The sequence below is a fragment of the Colobus angolensis genome, unplaced genomic scaffold (genome assembly GCF_000951035.1).
Source record: "Colobus angolensis palliatus isolate OR3802 unplaced genomic scaffold, Cang.pa_1.0 Scaffold129, whole genome shotgun sequence".
Lineage (NCBI taxonomy): Eukaryota > Metazoa > Chordata > Mammalia > Primates > Cercopithecidae > Colobus > Colobus angolensis.
This window is the reverse complement of record NW_012114141.1, coordinates 2566103-2588264: the sequence shown is the minus strand read 5'-3', so window position 1 is coordinate 2588264 and position 22162 is coordinate 2566103. Positions and strand designations below refer to the sequence as shown.

At 37.9% G+C, this 22162-nt stretch overlaps 1 protein-coding gene across 4 annotated transcripts in view; it reads left to right on the top strand.

The window, feature by feature from the left end:
* The window catches only part of HACL1 (2-hydroxyacyl-CoA lyase 1), a 38994-nt gene that overhangs the window by 8084 nt on the left and 8748 nt on the right, over positions 1–22162 (top strand). The window contains exons 4-12 of one of the 4 annotated variants that reach the window (XM_011933697.1): positions 863–943; positions 2954–3026; positions 6038–6115; positions 7274–7368; positions 9591–9703; positions 12531–12666; positions 17134–17239; positions 18894–18977; positions 20254–20355. In XM_011933697.1, coding sequence (XP_011789087.1) covers positions 863–943; positions 2954–3026; positions 6038–6115; positions 7274–7368; positions 9591–9703; positions 12531–12666; positions 17134–17239; positions 18894–18977; positions 20254–20355 — 868 coding nt within the window. The remainder of the gene's footprint in view (positions 1–862; positions 944–2953; positions 3027–6037; positions 6116–7273; positions 7369–9590; positions 9704–12530; positions 12667–17133; positions 17240–18893; positions 18978–20253; positions 20356–22162) is intronic. The other 3 variants (XM_011933698.1, XM_011933699.1, XM_011933700.1) reach the window with 3 other exon arrangements.

Here is a 22162-nt window from a genome sequence, read left to right as displayed (position 1 = left end):
TCCCAGCTACTCGGGAGGCTGAGGCAGGAGAATCACTTGAACCCAGGAGGTGGAGGTTGCAGTGAGCTGAGATCGAGCCATTGCACTCCAGCCTGGGGGACAAGAATGAGACTTCATCTCAAAAAAAAGAGTTTGGACAAAGCACTGCATTCAGAATTACTTTCCTATCTAAGATCAGTTGACGTTATATTTATTTGTTAAGAAATGAAAAAAACCTGTTTTTCATACAAAAGTGAACTCAGTAGTCAAAAATTTGCTTCTGTAGGCCATTAACTTGATTTAGCCCAGATGTAGGATCAAAATAAGTGGTCAGTGATATAGGGTGTGAAAATGATAGGTACCTTATTTCTTGCAAGAAATCTGATAAATATAATCTTTCTTTTTTTGGGCCAGGCATGCTGGCTTATGCTTGTAATCCCAGCACTTTGGGAGGCCAAGGCAGGCGGATCACTTGAGCCCAGGAGTTCAAGAGCAGCCTGGGCAACATGGTGAAATCCTGTCTCTACCAAAAAAAAATACAAAAAATTAGCCAGGCGTGGTGGCATCTGCCTGTAGTCGCAGTTACTTGGGAGGCTATGGTGGGAAGATCACCTGAGCCTAGGAGGTTGAGGCTGCAGTGAGCCCTGATCGTGCCATTGCACTCCAACCTGGGCCACAGAGTGAGATGCTATCTCAAAAAAAAAATAAATATAAAAAATATTTTTTCATTAAAAATATTCTAATAATTGTTTCACCAGTTATACTATAGACCTGTAGGTCTTTCTTTTGAAGTCCAAGATTGCCGTGTTTCACACTAAAGTGTTATGAATCAGTTGTTACATTTGACCTGATTTTAATAAAATAAATTCTGTTTTGCTTTTAGGCCAGGAGTCTGCCTTGTTGTTTCTGGCCCAGGTCTCATCCATGCCTTGGGTGGTATGGCAAATGCAAACATGAACTGCTGGTAATCATGCTATTATTACTGAAAACATTTTCTTAAAAAGGTCACTGCAGGATTTTACTGAGTAGAGCTAATACTGATCTAGGGTAGAAAGACTTATAAAAAAAACCCTTCAATTTTTAGAAACCGAAAGTAGAAAGTTACTGGGGAGGGAATGAGGAGGAGGAGGAGGGGGAATAGGGAGCTAGGTCAAAGGGTACAAAGTTTCAGTCAAGTAGAACAAAGCCTGGAGATCTAATGTACAACATGAAAGCTATAGTTAATAATATTGTGTATTGTAAATTTGCAAAGAGAGTAAATTTTAGGTACTTTTACCAAAAAAAGTGACTATTTCTACAGTATTTTAGGAAAAAAGTACCATGAATGTGTTAATTTGCTTGACTGTAGTAATCATTTCACTATATGTGTGTCAAAACATCATATGGTATTCCTTAAATATATATAACTAACAAAAGAATATTAGGAGGAAAGTTCAAAGCACCAGCAATTTATTTACTTAGAGATCAACACTTTTTCTTTTTTTTCTTTTTTGAGGCGGAGTCTCACTCTGTCACCTAGGCTGGACTGCAGTGGTGCAATCTTGGCTGACCACAACCTCTGCCTCCCGGGTTCAAGTGATTCTCCTGCCTCAGCCTCCCAAGTAGCTGGGATTACAGGCCCCCACCACCACACCCGGCTAATTTTTGTATTTTTAGTAGAGATGAGGTGTCATCATGCTGGCCAGGCTGGTCTCAAACTCCTGACCTCAGGGGATCCACCTGCTTCGGCCTCCCAAAGTGCTGGGATTACAGGCATGAGCCACCGCACCCAGCTGAGATAAACACTTTTAACATTTTAGAGTTTCCTAATATTGTGTGTGTATGCATGAATGTGTATGTAGTTCTATTTACTTTAAGTGAAGAATTGTTTTTTTAAAGATCCCAGCTCAGTGTGTAAAAATGTGGCCAATTTTTCACCTTGTTTTGCATAGGTAGGAAGATATTTTAAATTCTTATATTCATTTAGTTTGCTTTATATATAAACTACTTAGTACTTATTCTCTGATCTTGCCCTTAACTCCATCTCTGGCACTTTACCAATGAGATCAGGTTGAAGGGGGTTAGGTTCTAATCAATTTGAAACATATTTAATCTTTCTAGTGGAAAGGACATTGTTTTCTTTCTTGCCCTGTGTTTCTTATAGTTTCTTCTTTACTTTCCTTTTGATCTTTCTCTTCTTTATCTACTTTAAGGTGTTACATTTTTTAAGTACCTTAGGGTTTGCCATATCTTTTTTTTTCCGCATTGAAGGGTAAGAATTTCATTGCTGAGGAATGTCACTTATTTTGTAATTTCCAAATATAGTCCCTTAGGAAAGTGTAAAATTTTTCTTCCCCTTATCCCAAAAATAATAAGAAAGGCATAAAAATTTATTTTATGTCAATATACCTGGAAGTTTAGCATCAACATCCAAAAGGGGAAGAAGGGAAGGAAAACTATACATTTTGTCTTTTTCTGATACTGAGGAAAGTTCTCTCATATCAGGTTGCTTCCTAGATATTTTTTAATCTACAATTTCTCTTTCTTTTCTTTCTTTTTGTTCTTTTGTTCTTTCTACAGAGTCTTGCTCTGTCACCCAGGCTGGAGTACAGTGGCACAATCTTGGCTCTCTGTAACCTCTGCCTCCCAGGTTCAAGCAATTCTCCTACCTCAGCCCCCTGAGTGACTGGGATTACAGGCGCCTGCCACCATGCCCAGCTAATTTTTGTATTTTTTGTAGAGTTAAGGTTTCACCATGTTGGCCAGGCTGGTCTTGAACTCCTGACTTCAAGTGATCCACCCGCCTCGGCCTCCCAGAGTGCTGGATTACAGGCATGAGCCACCTTGCCCAGCCTTAATCTACAATTTCTAAGAGAAAGATATAATATTCTCTCCCTTTAACATTTATTATTTGTTATGAATTAGACATTCTGTTTAGTGTTTCACATGATGATCTCATTTCTAATTATCTTGTTAAAAAAAATGACTGTTTCAGGCCCTTGCTTGTGATTGGTGGTTCCCCTGAAAGAAACCAAGAAACAATGGGAGCTTTCCAGGAGTTTCCTCAGGTATCCAACTTTAAGATTTTATTTTTTTTATATTTAATTTTTGAAACAGTATCTTGCTTTGTTGCCCAGGCTGGAGTGTGGTGGTGCGATCTCAGCTCACTGCAGTCTTGACCTCCTGACCTCAAGCAATCCTCCCACCTCGGCCTCCCAAGCAGCTGGGACTACGGATTCGTACCACCATGCCTGGCTAATTTTTGAATTTTTTGTAGAGACGAGGTTTCACCATGTTGCCCAGGCTGGTCTTGAACTCCTGAGCTCAAGCGATCTGCCTACCTTAGCTTTCCAAAGTGCTGAGATTACAGGCATGAGCCACCGCACCTGGCCTGCAACTCTAAGATTTTTAGTAACACAATACGTACATGCCATTAAGAGTTAGGGAGAAGATATAAAAAACCCTCCTGTTTGCAAAATAAAATAAATAAATTAGAAGTACCTGAAGTAACTTAAAGGTAATTATCTTGAGCTACTATAAGGCAACCTCAGGATGGGTATTAAGGGTGAGCTTAGTCCCTGCTTAGAAACAAGCTTTTAAGAAATACACCTTTGTGACAGGATTTTAAGCTCTGAAAATAGGCTCTTAAAAGAGTCAAGAAGATGTAGGAATAAAAATGATTTTGGACTATGCCTCCCAGACTTTAGGGAAATAAATGGGAGGAAAAATCTTACTCAAAATGATTGTCAGTAGACTGGATAAGCGTATTTTTATTTTAGAAGGAGGAAAGAAAGCATTTCAAAATTAAAAGAAACTTGAAAGAATATATCAACAAAATGCTACAGTTTTAAGAATAAAGCTCTCAAACCTGTAATCCCAGCACTTTGGGAGGCCAAGGCGGGTGGATCATGAGGTCAGGAGATCAAGACCATCCTGGCTAACACGGTGAAACTCCGTCTCTACTAAAAATACAAAAAAATTAGCCGGGCGTGGTGGCGGGCACCCGTAGTCCCAGCTACTCAGGAGGCTGAGGCAAGAGAATGGCATGAACCTGGGAGGCAGAGCTTGCAGTGAGCTGAGACCGCATCACTGCACTCCAGTCTGGGCGAAAGAGCGAGACTGTCTCCAAAAAAATAAATAAATAAATAAAAATAAAGCTAGACAAGGTGTTTCATAACTGTACTCCTAGCTACTCAGCTACTAGGCTGAGGCGGGAGAATTACTGGAGCCCAAATGTTTGAGACCAGTCTGTTTAACATATTCAGGTCTTGTCTCTACCTTTTTCTTTTTTTCTTTTTTGAGACAGGGTATGGCTGTGTTGCCCAATCTGGAGTGCAGTGGTGCGATCTTGGCCCACTGCAACCTCCTGGGCTTAAGCCATCCTCCCACCTCAGCCTCTCAAGTGGCTGGGACTATAGATAGGCACACACCACCATGCCCAGATAATTTTTGTACTTTTTGCAGAGACAGTGTTTTGCCATGTTGCCCGGGCTGGTCTTGAACTGCTGACCTCAAGTGATCCACCCACCTTGGCCTTCCAGAGTGCTGGGATTACAGGCGTGACCCACCACACCCATCCAAGAGACCTTGTCTTTTTTTTTTTTTTTTTAAAAAAAGGAACAGTTGTAGGAAACAAATAGATGAAAGTGAATGATTGACACTTCAGATGTAAATATATTTGAGCATTTACAGGGACAAAGTTAAAATCATTAGACAGCCAGGCACAGTGTCTCACCCCTGTAATCACAGCACTACTTTGGGAGGCCCAAGCGGGTGGATCACTTGAGGTCAGGAATTTGACACCAGCCTGGCTAACATGGTGAAACCCTGTTTCTACTAAAAAATACAAAAATTAGCTGGGCTTGGTGGCAGGTGCCTGTAATCCCAGCTACTTGGGAGGCTGAGGCAGGAGTATCCCTTGAACCCAGGAGGCAGAGGTTGTAGTGAGCCGAGATTGCACCACTATACTGCAGTCTGGGTGACAAGAGCGAAACTCTGTCTCAAAAATAAATACATAAATAAAATAAGTAGACAAAGTCTATTTGTAAATCAGGAATCATTGTTGAGAACTTCAAAACATAAACTTTCATATATGATAAACTAAAATACTGAACTCTAGTATAGGTTAATGCAAAAGTTATATTTTTATACTCTTAGAAATGAATTGAAGTTTTATTTAGTTAATGGTAGACGATAACAACAGTTATTTAAAAAATGCTAATGTGTTTGGAAAATGAGTAGAGCAGTAAGTTAATTAAAAGGAAATCTAAAGTTACTGCAGAAACTATATAGGTGAAAAAGAAAACAGGATAAATGTCCACTACATATTTTTTCCTGAAATGGAAAATAATAGTTTATTAGATCAAATTTAAAAACAGAAGAGGAAGAATCCAAATATCTGATTTTTGTGGAAGTCCTTAAAACTGAAGGACATGAACATAGACTGAAAATCAGGGGTTGATCTTAATTTTGTTATGCCTGGGACTATCAGTTTTTCATAGATTTCATACCGAAATTGTAAAACTGTTTCAAGAGAAACAGTTTCTATATAATGCCTCAAGATGTATTAAGCAGTGAAAAATTATCAGTACTGAATTCATATGTTCTAAACACCATAGCAAGAAGGTACATAAAAGGAACACTGGCAGAAATATAAGAATAGATTATTATTATAACAAAATATAACATGAAGTTACATATTCTTATCTGTGAAATTGCTGGATCCAAAGATATGCTGATTTAAATTTTTTGTAGATTGTGTTAACTTCCTTTCCCATTTATAGTCTCACCAGCAGTTTGTAGAAGTGCCTATTTTCCTGTGTTGTGTGAGATGGTGGGTATTATCAAACTTTTGCATCTTTGCCAAAAGATTTTGCATCTTTGGTATGATATGCTTCCTGAATCATACCAAGGCAAAACTTTGTGCTTTGAACAGGCTTTTAAGGGACAGTCTAGGTAATGCATTTTCTCCATCTTGCCTCTAAACATAAAAGAAACTAATTACTTAACATTTTGTCTTCTTTCAGGAGAGTAATATGATTGTGAGCTGAATTTTAAGTGATTTTCGTTTTCCACATAGGTTGAAGCTTGTAGATTATATACCAAGTTCTCTGCCCGTCCAAGCAGCATAGAAGCTGTTCCTTTTGTTATTGAAAAGGTATGATATTTAGTAACAAGCTCTCCAAGTCAACTGATTTTTCTCGGTTGCTTATACTTAATGTTATTCTTATTCTCAAAAGAATGAGTGACAAATTGGAATATACCCAGGCAGTTAAAAATGGCATTGTTAGAAAACTATTTACATTTTAATGTTCACTGTCATTACATTTAATTATACAGAGGTAAAATAAGTTATTTTTGGAAAAAGTTTCTCCTGTGTTTTAGTTTTTAAAATTACCTTTTTAATTATACAAAAGTAAAGAGAAAGGTTTATAATGAACCCCTAAGTACCTTTTCTCTTGTGCTTTTGCAAAAGATTATTTTTGAAAATTGGGACTAAACCAAAACCCTCTAAGACCCTCTGTTAGTTAATTAAACAGCATACAGGTTGATTATTCCTTACCTGAAATGCTTTTCAGAAGGGTTTCTGACTGCAGATTTTTTCAGATTTTAGAATATTTGCATATATATAATGAGACATCTTGAGGATACGACCCAAGTCTAAATATGAAATTCATTTATGTTTCATATGTGCCTTATATACATAGTCTGATGATAACTTTATTTTTCCCTTGGGGACGCTGAATAAACTGTTTAGACACCTGCATTTTGACTGTGAGCTGTCACATGAGGTCAGATGTGGAATTTTCCACTTGTATCATCATGTTGGCACACACAAAGTTTCACATTTTGGAAGATTTTGGATTTTTGGATTACAGATAACCTGTATTATAAATTATAATCAGCATTTATACATGAAATTACGTTTGAGCTGTTTCAAAACCAGAAGTTACAGAAACCATTTGATACATGTAACAACATCACAGTTTCTGAAAACACTGCCAGATTATTAAGATTAGGAAGCAGGTGAAAGTACATATTACAGTGCAAAAACTTGGCAGGCAGAGCCTGGTGAATAATTTCCAAAACTAAAGTGTAATAGAACATGAATTTTAAAGCCCTAAATGAATACTTTCTTATCTCTCTCCCTTTTAAACAAAAAATCTTTAAAACTGTAGTCAATAGAGGACGTTTCAATTTTGATCATCAGAAAAATGAAAATAGTATTCATAATTACAGTTTTAAATTATCTTTCAGTAGAATATGATAAGACTGAGATTTTACAAATCTTTTCTTCTACTCGTAATGAACGTAGGCAGTGAGAAGCAGTATCTATGGTCGTCCAGGTGCTTGCTATGTTGACATACCAGCAGATTTTGTGAACCTCCAGGTGAATGTGAATTCTATAAAGTGAGTAATAGTTATGCTGGAATTCTTTCTTCAATGTACATGTATTATCATAATGCCTACCTTTCTAGAAGAATTTACCCAGCAGTTTATAAGTTAATTTCCATTTGATGATTTAGTAATTAAACTGAATCCTAGCCAAAGGGCTTACTTCTCTTAATTAAAATGATATTAGTAGTTATTTCTGGATTTAATTACTAAACCAAATACTTAGAACTTCCTGAACTCCTCGTTGAAATTATTCCTCCATTAACCATAAATATACATCCCTTGTTAATGTAGTATGGGTCCTTGAGAATCTTTATAATGTAAGCCAAAAGGTTCGGTGATTATTAAAAATTATTAGGACTCAGGATAAAAAACATCTAGCTGTCTCTCTCTGTGGTTAACAAATATTCCAATATAGAGGTTTCTATGATTTCTCATATTCTCATATTTCTTAAATAAACACTAAGTGAAAAGAAGTACAAAAATCATTTTTCACTGGTATCTAAGTCATCCCCTAATAAGGATAGGTACTTGGGGTTAAAGCATTATGGGTACCGTTTGGTGAATTTCTGCTGTTGTGGACCAAATGGATCTCTAGTGACTACAGAGAGACAATGGGTCTTACTGTACCAAAGAGTGATTTTTTTTTTTTTTTGAGACCGAGTCTCTCCCTGTTGCCCAGGCTAGAGTGCAGTGGCACAATCTCAGCTCACTGCAACCTCTGCCTCCCGGGTTCAAGCGATTCTTCTGCCTCAGCCTCCCAAGTAGCTGGGATTATAGGCGCCTGCCACCATGCTCGGCTAAGTTTTGTATTTTTAGTAGAAACAGGGTTTCATCCATGTTGGCCAGGCTGGTCTTGAACTCCTGACCTCGTGATCCGCCAACCTTGGCCTCACAAAGTGCTGGGATTGCAGGCATGAGCCACCGTACCTGGCCAGGAGTGATTTTTATTTGGGAGAGTTGGATAAAAAAGACATCTGTTTATTCTGCCTAATACCTGAACATGATAATCAAAATAATACTAAGGGGAGGAGGGCAAGCTCAGGTAAGTTAACTCTGTAAGCCTTCTTTTAAATTTTATACAGATCGTCCTTTTTTATTATATGTCTAAATATTTTGACAATATGTCTAAATTTTATACAGTACAATTTATATTAATTAGAATAAATGAAATGTCACAGGACTTGGTGTCCAGAAATACTTGACTGTGACAGTTTGAATATTTCTTTTACTAATGCATATTGTGATACTAATATATTAACACCCAGTGAGTGGAAATGTAGTGAGGCCAGGTGTGGTGGCTCACATCTGTAATCCCAGCACTTTGGGAGGCCGAGGTGGGTGGATCACCTGAGGTAGGAGTTTGAGACCAGCCTGGCCGACATGGTGAAACCCCATCTCTACGAAAAATACAAAAATTAGCCAGGCTTGGTGGCATGTGCCTGTAGTCCCAGCTACTCGGGAGGCTGAGGCAGGAGAATCACTTGAACTCGGGAGATGGAAATTGCAGTGAGCCAAGTTCACACCACTGTACTCCAGCCTGGGTGATAGAGTAAGACTGTCTCCAAAAAGAAAAAGAAATGAGGTAAGTATTTAAAAGCATGGACTTTGGAGACAGAATGACTGGTTCAATCCAGTCTCTGCCATGTGCCATCTGGAGATCTTGGACAAGTTACTTTCTCTGAGTCCTTTTTTTTCCTCAGTGGTGAAGTGGAGATGATGTTAATACCTAACCTCATTGTTTTGACAGTTAAATGAGAATAAATGGCACATAGCAAATACTAGATTTTATTATGATTATGTTTTTACTGTTCAGACAGCTGCTACTGCTACTGCAGTACAAAGCCATTAACTCAGATTTTCTGTCAATGAATTGACCATTTCACTGGCTATTAGATGATATCAGGGAATAACTCTTAATTTGCCAGATGTGATAATGATGTGATAGTTGAATATAGGAGAAGGTCCTTATTATTCACAGCTGCATGGAGAAATTTTTAAGGGTGAAGTGTCTTGATGCCTATTATTTACTTTAAAATAGTTCAGGAAAAATAAATGCATGTTTATGTGTGTATATATGAAACAAATGTGGTAAAATGATATTAAGTTGTTAAATCTGTATGGGGGTATGTGGGGACTTATTGTACTATTTTTTCTACCTTTTTATATATTTGAAATTTTCACAATAAAAAGATCAGAGCTGGCCTCTTTTAATTAATAGGGCTCTTTTTTTCCAGGTACGTGGAGCGCTGCATGTCACCTCCTATTAGCATGGCAGAAACCTCTGCTGTGTGCACGGCAGCTTCTGTTATTAGGAATGCCAAACAGCCCCTTCTTATCATCGGGAAAGGTAACATGAATAGAACTCTAAATCTTGCTAGGCTTTTGAAAGTGCCAATTCTTTTTATGAACTTTCGTTTTTTATTAATGTCTGTTCTAATGTTTGAAATTGGAATAAGAATTCTCATCATCCATTTAGCATTATTTGTTTTGAAATTATAGACTTTAATGCCCAGAGATTTCACCCTTTTAAGGAAATACTACCTATTTAATTTCTTTGGTCTTATTAGTGAAATGTGTTTATTCTATTATAAAACATTTTGGAAAACCAAGAAAGGTAGAAGTTCCTTCATCTAAGGTAGCTATTTTTAACATTTAGTACATTTCTATTCCTTTTTACACATATATTACGTACTGTGCTGATACTATGTAGACAGTTTTATATTCTACCTTATTCATTTAAGATTATAATATTTTTCATCTTAGAAGTATTTCCTAAATATAATTTTTAATGTCTCTTCATGTGTACATTAACACTTTCCTGGCAAATATTTAAATCTTTGCCAATTACTATTTGTTTGTTTAGAGTAGCTGTGGCAAACATGTTTATGCCGAAAGCTTTTTCTGTATTTAGGATTTAAGATTCCTAGAAAGAAAAGTTAGAGGGTATTAATATTTTTAAGAGTTTTGTACATGTTGTCATATTGCTTTCTCCGGAGGTGGTGTACCAACCAACTTATACTCCTGTCAGCAATTGATTGTAGTGTCCATTTCGTGTTCTAGGACTGAGGCTGCTGGGATCACCTATGACCATGCTAATCAATTATCAACTGCTTAGGAACTAAATACGTAGAAACTAAAAATAGTTTCATAGTGTACGACAAAAAAATTGAGGTCAGAACTGAGTTGAACGTGTTATATGATGTATTAGCTCAGTGACTTTGGGAAACAACTGCTTTGAGTCTCAGATTACCTCACTTGTAAAATAGGGATATTAACTGCCTCAATGGGATATAATTAAATAGCAAAGTATGTGGCAAGCACTCAGTAGATGCTAGTTTTCATTCTTCTTTTAACAAACATTTGATGAGTGCTTATGATAAGGCAGGGATTACACAAAACATTCATGAGGGATACAGAGAAATAGTGGTTCCTACCTATTGGGGAGGGGAGATAGACCTGGTAACAAGTAAGTGCAGTGTACTCTTGTGTGATGTGTACAGAGAGGCTGAGGTGGGTTTTCAAGGAAAGCAGAAACAATTTGCTTGTGTAGGTAATATGGAAGGACTATCCAGAAGAGGTGACACAACAGCTGTATCTCGAAAAAGCAGACAGTGGTTTACCAAGTGGACAGAGACCAAAGGCAAAGCAGGAAGAGAGAACTGAGTGTACAAAGACATTGAGACAGGAAGGAGAATACTGTCTGGATTAACAAAAAGGAATTATTTTTCATCATACATGTATGAGAAGGGATTTCAAGGTAGTTTTGTAGAATGGAGCATTATATTGAATCTGCAAGTGCGTGATACTATTTACTAGGATTCAGTAGAGAATTATAAATACAGAATATGGAATAATATACTAGCCTTGAAAAAGTATAAAATAGCAAAAAAAATAGTGGTCTTGATGACATTAGAAATGGAATATTTGAACAATAAGGCATTTTTCGTGCCATCAGGGGAATAGAGTATAGGGTTATTCCCAGGCACACAGCTGTGAAAACAAATGATAATGTGGTTGCTAAGCGGGGTGGCTCATGCCTGTAGTCCCAGCACTCTGGGAGGCTGAGGTGGGTGGATCCCCTGAGGTCAGGAGTTCGAGACCAGCCTGGCCAACATGGTGAAACCCCATCTCTACTAAAAATACAAAAATTAGCTGGGCGTGGTGGCAGGCGCCTGTAATCCCAGCTATTTGGGAAGCTGAGGAAGGAGAATTGCTTGAACCCAGGAAGCGGACGTTGCAGTGAGCTGAGATTGCGCCATTGCACTCCAGCCTGGATGACAAGAGTGAGACTTTGCCTCAAAAAAAAAAAAAAGAAAAGATAATATGTCCCACTAGGGTTAGCTCTGTTACAGTCACAGAATTATAGAGCCTGTAGAAAGATCTGCATATCTTTAGAAACTTAATGCACCTTAGAATTTCCATGCCTGGACTAGGAGACCTTGTGTAGAGGAGGTTTGCTGGAGATGAGGACCAACATGTGAGGGTAGAGAGAGCTCTTCTCTTTTGGGGCAACATTCTTCCCAGGCCACCTGGGCCTCTCAGTGAAGATAGTGTGTTCAGGGAATTGTAGAGTGTAGTTCAGTAGGACCATAGCATAGAATGGGTAAGTGACAGTAGCAAGAGCTGTGAGATGTGACTTTGTTTTGGGATAGACATCCTTCAGAATAATTGAGAGTGTTATTGGTGGAAAATTAGAACTCTTATTTTGGTAAGCATTTAAAAATACCAGCGATAAAAACTGTACTCACAATTTGTTTTGAGTTTAAGCCCAGGTATAGGCAGAAGGAGAGTATTTGAGTATTGATCTACAAGCAATTTCTTAGGAGGTCAAGGAAGGAGGATTGCTTGAGCCCATGAGTTCAAGACCAGCAGACCAGCCTGGGCAATATAGGGAGACCTCGTCTCTTCAGAAAATTTTAAAAGTAGCTGAGTGAGGGGGTGGTGTGTGCCTGTAGTCCCAGCAACTTGGGAAGCTGAGGAGGGAAGATTATTTGAGCCAGCGGAACAGAGGTTACAGTGAGCCAAAATTATGCCACTGCACTCCAGCCTGGGTGATAGAGTAAGTCCCTGTCTCAAAAAATAAATAAATAAAAAGCAATTTCACATGAACTTTTTTAAGGGTCACAGTGCCTAGCGCTTAACTGAATTGTCCAATGCATTTGCATTTCTTGTAGGTGCTGCTTATGCTCATGCAGAAGAGAGTATCCAGAAATTGGTGGAGCAATATAAACTGCCATTTTTGCCCACCCCTATGGGGAAGGGTGTTGTCCCTGACAACCATCCATACTGTGTAGGTGCAGCCAGATCCAGGTGTGTGGCGTTCCAGATTTTAAATACAATGGCCTGGTAGATTTTAGGCTAATTTAAATTATTTTGTGATCTTCATCTAGGATGGAGTTCTGAAAGAATCGTGGAATTTTAAGCATACCTGTTTATTTTTGGACTATCTTCTGGCTTTCATGGTTTCATATGAGAAATCTGCAGACAAATTATTGTTGCTCTGTATGTAATATGTTGTTTTTCCGTGGCTGCTCCTGAGATTTTCTTTTATCTTTTGTTTCTAGCAGTTTAATTATGATGTGTCTGGACATGGTTTATTTTAATTTAGCCTGTTTGGGATTCTCAAGTCTTGAAACTGAAAATTTATGTCTTTCTCTAAATTTGTCTTTCTCTAAATTTGGAAAGTTTTCATCATTCTTTCTGCAAATATTTTTTTCTATGTCAACCTTCATCCATTTTGATATTGTCTGACATGTCCCTGAGTATCTATTCATTTCTTTTTAATTCTTTCATTTTATATTTTGTTTCTCTGCTCAGATCTTCTATTTTTACATTTCTTTGAAGAATGTTTTTCTATACTTCATGATGGAGTAAGTTACAATAGTTTCTTTGTTTATTAATTCCAACATGTGAGTCATCTCAGATTGGCATCTATTCATTATCTTTTCTTTTGAGAGTTGATCACATTTTTCTGGCACTTTTTATACTGAGTAATTTTGGATTGTATCCTGGATTTTTGAATATTATATTTTGAGATTCTGAGTCATATTAAAATCCTCTGTAGAATGTTGATTTTTGTTGGTTTCTCTTAGCAATTAACATGATTAGATTAGCTTGACTACAAATTGAAGTGTGAACTTACCGTAAGTAAGTAGTTCCAGGGTCACTTAAGTTTCAGAGACTTTGCTGTGCTGTTTTCAGTCTGTCTGCACATGCTCAGCTCAGGGGTGAGCCCCAGACGTGTACCGGTTCATACCCAAATTAGAGATTTATTTTCTCTCCTCTGTAGGCTCCCCACCCCCACTCTCCCATTCTCAGGTGCCCCTTTTCCTGGCTCTTGCTGCTCCTTTATAGTATCACATAACTAAAGCTGCCCTCTGAACAAGCTGCAGAAGAAAAAAATAATGGAGATTGTCCCCATGCTCTTCAGACCACAGGGACCCTTTTTTCCCAATCCCTCTTGCCTGAGAGATGACGTTTCTCTTGGAATTTCAGCTGCTTGGGAGCCACCACAATGCAGCTCTGCAGTAGGGCTGCCCTCAGAGCAGAGCTGGGAGATAAAGAAAATAAGAAAAAAAATCTGACCATTTTCCCCCAGACTGTCCAGCTTGCAGTGGCCCTTTTCCTGATCCTTTGGCCAAAAAAACAGTTTCTCTGCGAGTTTTCACTGCTTGCAGTTCTGCAACTAGGGCTGTGTTTGAGTGAAAGCCAGGAGACAAAACACGGGGGAGAAATACCTTGGAAACTCACCCTCTGTGTGGGTTGCTTCTTCAAACTTATCCTATCTTGGCTGGCATTGGAAGCTTCCTCTTTTCAGATTTTTAAGACATGCTTTTTAATGTACTACAACTTTTTTCTTTTTAATTTCTTGAAATGTCTTTATCATGAAATATTCTAACTATACACACAGGAAGAGAGAATAATGTAACAAACACTTACATAACCACCACTCAGTGTCAACATAAAAAATACAGAGAGATGAATCTCTAAGTAAAAAAGGTTTCATTTGGGAATAATATATAATAAGTAGGATTGCATCAGTTATTAACATTATTTTATATTGCTTTAGGGTTTTGGGGTTTTTTTGGAGATGGGGTCTTGCTCTGTTGCCCAGACTGGAGTGCAGTGGCACAATTACACCTGATTGCAACCTCTGCCTACTGGGCTAAAGCAATCCTCCCACGTCAGTCTCCCAAGTATTAATAGCTGGAACTACAGGCGTGTGCCATTACAACCTGGCTAATTTTTGTATTTTTGGTAGAAACGAGGTTTCACCATGTTGCCCATGCTGGTCTTGATCTCCTGGGCTCAAGGAATGGACCCATCTAGGCCTCCCAAAATGCTAGGATTACAGGCATGAGCCACCATGCCCGGCCTAGGGTGTTTTTTTTTTTTTCTTTTTAGGAAGCAAAAAATTATGGATTCATTTGCAATCCCGTAAATATCTTTTTTGATCCCATTTTTTCCTTCCCTTTCCATAGTTTATTACTGTCACGTATTTGGTGTTCTTCATATTTTCATTCATGGGTTAAAATTAATTCTGAAGGTTTTAAATTTTTATTTTGTAGAGACAGGGCCTCACTGTGTTGCCCAGCCTGGACTCAGACCCCTAGGCTCAAGTGATCCTTCCACCTTGGCCTCCCAAAGTTTTGGGAATACAGGTGTGAACATTTGGCTTCTGAGGGCTTTTTAAATGTAATATTTGCTGCTAGATCTTTAATTGTTCCTCACTTAATGCTACTTTAATATATCATCTTTTTATTTATATTACTATATATAGTAACCAAGTTAATTCTTACACTGTTAATTTTTTTATACTTAGGTTAAAATGAAGTTTATCTTCAATCTAGCCAGATTTTAAGAGGATAATATTAATGACATTGCCAGTGTAAAAAAGGTTGCAAGGGGCTATAAATAATTGAATCAATGATTTCAAGAGTTTTAGAGTATCAGTGAGCAAGTCTGTCCTGCTGATTGCAGTTATCTGTTTGTTAAATTGGGTCTCATAGGACTATTACAATATTAAAGATGATTTTTGAGTATATACTTAATTTTTGAGTATATAATTTCTGCGAAAAATTGCATTTATCACCGAAGAAGACAAAAGCAGTAAATACAGATCCTGTATGGCAAAAGACACAAAAAATGGGAACTAGATAAAAGACGCAGAAAAATGAGAAGTGAAAAGCAAAACAAAACCCACAGTGATGATGATAATAAACTCTCCTGGAAAAAGGCAGACATTCAGATTAGATTAGTAATAACAGCAACTATATGTGTTATAAGAGCCACATCTGAAACATAATGATACAGCTTTAAAACAAGACTGGGCAAAGATAAGTGAAGTAAAGAAAAAGAAAGCAAGGGTGGTTATGTTACAAAAGTAAATATCATTAAAAGATAAGTTATATTGACAAAAGTATTAAAATATATAAAATAAAACTTAGAAATCTAGTTGATATAATATTTTAGAAAGCAATTCTGGAATATGAATCAATAGTCTTAAAAATACCTCTTTCTAGGGACTAATGTGAAGAGTGCATTAAGACTTAAGTATGAAGATGTGCAACCCAGCACTATTAATAACAAAATATCCAGAAATTGAGAAAACATTAAATAAATTTTGGTATATGTGTTCAGCAAAATATATAGCCTTTAAAAGTTGTATTTAAGAACTTAATGACAAAGGAAAACTTTTTTTTTTTTTGAGAATAGTCTCGCTCTGTCGCTAGGCTGGAGTGCAGTGGCGTGATCTCGGCTCATGGCAACCTCTGCCTCCTGGGTTCAAGCGATTCTTCTGCCTCAGCCTCCCGAGTAGCTGGGACTACAGGTGCATGCCACCACGCACGGCTAAGTTTTGTATTTTTAGTAGAGACTGGGTTTCACCATGTTGGCCAGGGTAGTCTCCATCTGTTGACCTCGTGATCCGCCTTTCTCGGCCTCCCAAAGTGTTGGAATTGCAGGCATGAGCCACCGCACCGGGCCAGGAAAACATTTATGTAAGCAAAAGTATATGAAACAGCCAGGCGCAGTGGTTCATGCCTGTAATCCAAACGATTTGGGAGGCCAAGGCGGGTGAATTGCTTGAGCCCAGGAGTTCGAAACCAGCCTGGGCAAGATGGCAAAACCCCATCTCTACAAAAAAATTAAAAATTAGCCAGGTGCAGTGGCACGTACCTGTAGTCCCAACTGCTCAGGAGGCTAAGGTAGGAGGATTGCTTAAGCCTGAGAGGTAGAGGATGCAGTGAGCCATGATTGCACCACTGCATTTCAGCCCAGGCAAAAGAGAGAGACCATGTCTCAAAACAAAACAAAAAAAAGTGTATAAGACAGTATTACAGTATGTAAGGTCAACTATGTAAAAATATATTTGCATACAAAAAAAGAGTGGATGAAAATATGCCAGGATATTCATAATAGTTTATAAGTTGAAAGTATTATGGGGTGATTTTGTTTTTAGCCTTATACTTTTTCTGTTTTTTTCTGGATTGTCTACAGTGGACTTGTACTAATTTTTCTAATTATGAAAAAGTAATAAAAGAGTATAGATACAGCTTATGGAAATTTTTTTAACTTAAATTATATTTTAGATAACTATTTATATAGAATGGTTTTATAAATTATTTTAGCTTGAAAGATCAAATATACCCTAGAAGCTGATTCTGAAGTCTGATGTAAGCTCCAAATGATTTAGACTTTTCAAATACTTTAGAGATAAATTTTAGAATAATTCAAATAAGAAATATAGTTATACTTTTGTATCAATTTTTTTAATAGGGCTTTGCAATTTGCTGATGTAATTGTGTTATTTGGTGCCAGACTAAATTGGATTTTACATTTTGGACTGCCTCCAAGATATCAGCCAGATGTGAAGTTTATCCAGGTACTTAGGAGGAACTTAAAATCATAAATGTCTGTGTTCATTATTCTCCCTATCAGCCATAATCAGCTCTGTTTTCTTCTTGATTTCTGTTAAAAAAGCTGTTCTCTTTTTACACAAGTAGAATTTTATAAATTGTCTAACATAATTACAGGTACCAAAATAAGCTTCCTTTTCTAACCTATGAAACATAATGTGCTGCTTTACTTCTAGCCAGAAAACCTTTCAAAATTAAGTTTCAAATAGTTTAAAAAGCATAAATTGTCTTTTCTTCACAATTCAAGTATATTTAAAGGTAGTGAAAAGAGACTGTAGGATGGTAGACTAGAACAAAACATTCGGCCTTGTTAGGGAGTGAGGTTTTCTTTCAGATGCCAAAACTTTTACCTTTCCAATGGGAATTTCTAAATGACACCATTTTATATGTCATTAAACAGTATCCGGAATGTATTCTGACCTGTCTTTGATGATTCTTGTATCGTTATGACCCACCTTATAAACCAGTTTCTTTACTGATGTGGAAAATACTGCCTGCATAGTGGCACACAAACCTTTTTGCTCTACATGGATTGGCCCCATTTTGCTTGATGTTTTTGCTTGGTGGTTGTTTTTGAGACAGCATCTTGCTCTGTCACCCAGGCAGGAGTGTAGTGGCATGATAATGGCTCACTTCAGCCTCAATCTCTCGAGCTCAAGTGATCTTCCCACCTCAGCTTCCTGACATGCTGGGACTATAGACGCGTACAACAATGCCTGGCTGATTTTAATTTTTTTTGTAAAGACACGGTCTCGCCATGTTGCCCAGGCTGGTCTCAAACTCCTGACCTCAAGCAATTCTCCTACCTCAGTCTCCCAAAATGCTGGATTACAGACTTGAGCCACTGTGCTTAGTCAACTTCTAATTGCTCCTCTCCCAGCTGAGCGCATTGAGAACTAAAGCCGCAGACAAGCAAGACTGAGTTAACTGGAAGATGCTGATACCTCTTGATTGCCCCTCTTGATTATAGAATGAGATACATCCCTTTTGGGGTGGCTAAATTATTCCTCTTTGCAGAAGCCATTTTCATTTGTCCATGGCCATCCAGAAATGGAACTTCTGAATAAATGGAGAAGTAATCATGCCATGTTCTTGGAGTGATTCTCTAAATGTGATTCCCTGGGCCAGCTGCATCAGCACCACCTGTGAAACCTGTTAGAAATGCACATTTCTGGACCCTACCCCAGACTTATTAAAATAAAAAACTCTGAGGTAGACTCCTACAGTCTATGGTTTATCAAGCCCAGAATACACCAGGTGACTCTGGTATATGCTCAGATTTGAGAACCCACACTCTAGATAGGAATTCCAAATGTAATTCAATAAAACTTACTGATTAGATGCAAAACTATAATTGATCAGGTCAAATGCATTCCGTATGGGTATAATGAAGCAATACCAAAATTCCATAGAATAGATTTTTAAATGAGGCTCTCTATACTAGCTATGATACTAATATAGTTCTATGGACTTTTACTTTTTTTATTAAGGAACTTCTGAATATCACATCTTCTTTATCGTGTGTTCTGTATACACAGTTCATTTATTCAGTCTTAATTGACTTCTGACATATTTTTCAGAATAAACATGGATTGTTCTTTAGCCTTGTCTCTTTTTTAGGTTGATATCTGTGCAGAAGAATTGGGTAATAATGTAAAGCCTGCTGTTACTTTACTAGGAGACATAAATGCTGTCACTAAGCAGGTGAGAACTTTTGTTTTAGTTTGTTTGGAGTGCTCTTTAGGTAATAGTCAATTCTTGAAAATGTTTTAATCTTGATTCACTTGGTAACAGGTCTACTATTCATACCTGTTTTAAACAAAATGTGTGATTGAAAACTATTCTTAAATACAACTTTGGAACTTGATAAGTCCAACTTCTGGTACATAGCTCATTTTTATGTAAGTTAAGCATTTTTGGAAGGTGATCGAAAATATAACATCTTTCAGTAGGCAAACAGTAATTTACTAAATAGGATCCAGCTAGCTGAAAAAGTATACCTTCCAAAGGAACTGAACTTACTGCCAAGAAATGGCTTAGCACTGGAAAAATCTAACAGTATTTCTTTAGGTAAACAAGAGCTTTTTACTCTTCAATCAGTGACTTTCCAGGTTCTTATTATTTGCACATAGTTTGTACATTTCACTGTGACAGGAGATAAAATATAGTCACATTTATCACTTGATTTTGGATGATACAATTTGGTATTGTTGTCATGATTACACAATATAGGATGTAATCCCGAATCACATATTAAATCACTCTGGAGCATTTGGTCTGTATCATAGGAGTCCGTGGTTATTTTTTGGTTTTCCTATAAGAGTTCTGTGGAAGGAGTGATTTTCCTTCTAGTGTCAAAGACCGAGGAGGGTCTCAGAGCCCCTGCTTGAGGTGTGGAGGAGGTAACAACACTCCAGTCTGTCCTAAGGGCATCCCAGCATCTAGCAGAAACCCACACTGACCCAAACAGAAGCCTTCTATGTTATCCATTGATCTTCTGTCAGGTGTTTACTAACTAGAGGAAAAAAAGAGTCTGAGTAATATGAAGAGTAGTATGGCCATATTGTCTTCTTTAAGAAGATATTTTCATGTTAATATGATTTAAATTTATTTTTTTAAAGCAGACTGGGCACGGTGGCTCATCCCTGTAATCCCAGCACTTTGGGAGGCCAAGAGAGGTAGATCACCTGAGGTCAGGAGTTTGAGATCAGCCTGGCCAACATGGTGAAACTCCGTCTCTACTGAAAATACAAAAATTAGTCCAGCGTGGTGGCAGGCACCTGTAGTCCCAGCTACTCGGGAGGTTGAGGCAGAAGAATCGCTTGAACCTGGGAGGCAGAGGTTGCAGTGAACTGAGACTGCGCCACTGTACTCCAGCCTGGGTGACAGAACGAGACTTCATTTCAAAAAAAAAAGAAAAGAAAAAAGGCAAAGAAAAAGTTTATGTGTTTTTTTTGTTTTTTTTTTTCTGTTTTTTTAGCTTTTAGAGGAACTTGATAAAACACCATGGCAGTATCCTCCAGAGAGCAAGTGGTGGAAAACTCTGAGAGAAAAAATGAAGAGCAATGAAGCTGCATCCAAGGTAAAATGGGACCTACTGAAGCTAAAGAACAGGTCAGGCTCATGATTCAGTTACTTCTGGCATAATGTGACATGTGCATTCCTAAAAATCACCTTGCTGTGCAAAATTGTGCAATGAAAACCCCAGGGCTCACGGAAAAAGGGATTTAGTGGCACAACTCTCAAAAACTTTTGTAACATAAAAATAAGATAAGAGCCTAATGTTTTAAACATGTTAAATGGTTAAGAAATATATGCCAATGAATATAGCATTTTACCTTGAAAAAGACCTGAAGTTTCTGAAAGGTTGTAGCTTGTGAGTTACTGTGAGCTGGTGGAAGGAAGGTGATCGGACATTAGATGGAAAGTGATAATAGTGGAAGTGGATGGGTGTGTTTTCAGTTTGATGTTGGCATAGAACATCATATTTAAACACCTATAATCTGAGTGCTTTAGGAGGCCAAGGCAGTAAGATCAGTTTGAGGCCTGGAGTTTGAGACCAGCCTGGGCATAGCAAGACCTTGTCTCTACAAAAAAAAAAAATTAGCCAGATGTGGTGGCACACACCTGTTGTCCTGTCTCCTCAGGAGGCTGAGATTGGAGGATTGCTTGAGTCTAGGAGTTGAGGTGGCAGTGCAGTAGATCATGCCACTGCACTCAAGCCTGGGTGGCAGAGTGAGACCCTGTCTCTAAAGGAAAAATTAACTATTAAGTGATTTTTTTTTTTTTTGAATCCTTCAATTTTGGGTTGTTTGAGATGTTTTTCTGCTTTTAAGATATAAGTCCTTCAGGGTGTGCTATTATAATAGCTGTTTCATAAAAATTGAAATTTTGATCCAATATATAGCCTTCTTTTTTATTTAACTTTTGTATTACTGCTGGAAATTTTTCTGCGGCGCTGTCATTTGTACTCTTGGCTTTGCCTGGTAGCTAAGGTTTTGGAAATTGTAGTGATGCTAGAAACCATCAAACTATCTACTACTAGCACTAAAATGAATCAGTGCTGTAGGATTTGGCGATTTACAGTAAAGTCTGTGTGTGTGTATGTATATGCACCTGTGTGCATGTGTGTGTGTGCATGTGTGTGTGTATTGTGCATTCCCTATATGAGAAAGGTGATTTTTAAAAATTGTTTTGTGTATTCTTATGTATCTTTGTTCAACTGGGTGCAGTTAATCATGCATAAGCAAATATAAAATTTGAGTTACGCTCACTTGGTTCCCTAATATATCAATTGTCTTAGAATAAATTCACGTTTTTGCATCAAGCATTATAGCAGAATTGATTATGCATGAATCTATCTTACAATGGAATTTTTTTTTTTTTTTTTGAGACGGAGTCTTGCTGTGTCGCCAGGCTGGAGTACAATGGCCTGATCTCAGCTCACTGCAACCTCCACCTCCCGGGTTCAAGTGATTCTCCTGCCTCAGCCTCCCAAGTAGCTGGAACTACAGATACATACTACCATGCCCAGCTAGTTTTTGTATTTTTAGTATAGACGGGGTTTCACCAGGCCAGGATGGTCTCCATCTCTTGACCTCATGTTCTCCCTACCCAACTTCCCAAAGTGCTGGGATTATAGGCATGAGCCACCGTGCCTGGCCTACATTGGAATTTTAATCAACGACTGTTTCTATCCGGAGCCAGTCTCGTTTTTTTTTTTTTCTGAGATGGAGTTTCACTCTTGTTGCCCAGGCTGGAGTGCAGTGGCGTGATCTCAGCTCACTGCAACCTCTGCCTTCCAGTTTCAAGCGATTCTCTTGCTTCAACCTCCTGAGTAGCTGGGATTACAGGTACCTGGCACCACGTCCGGCTAATTTTTTTTTTTT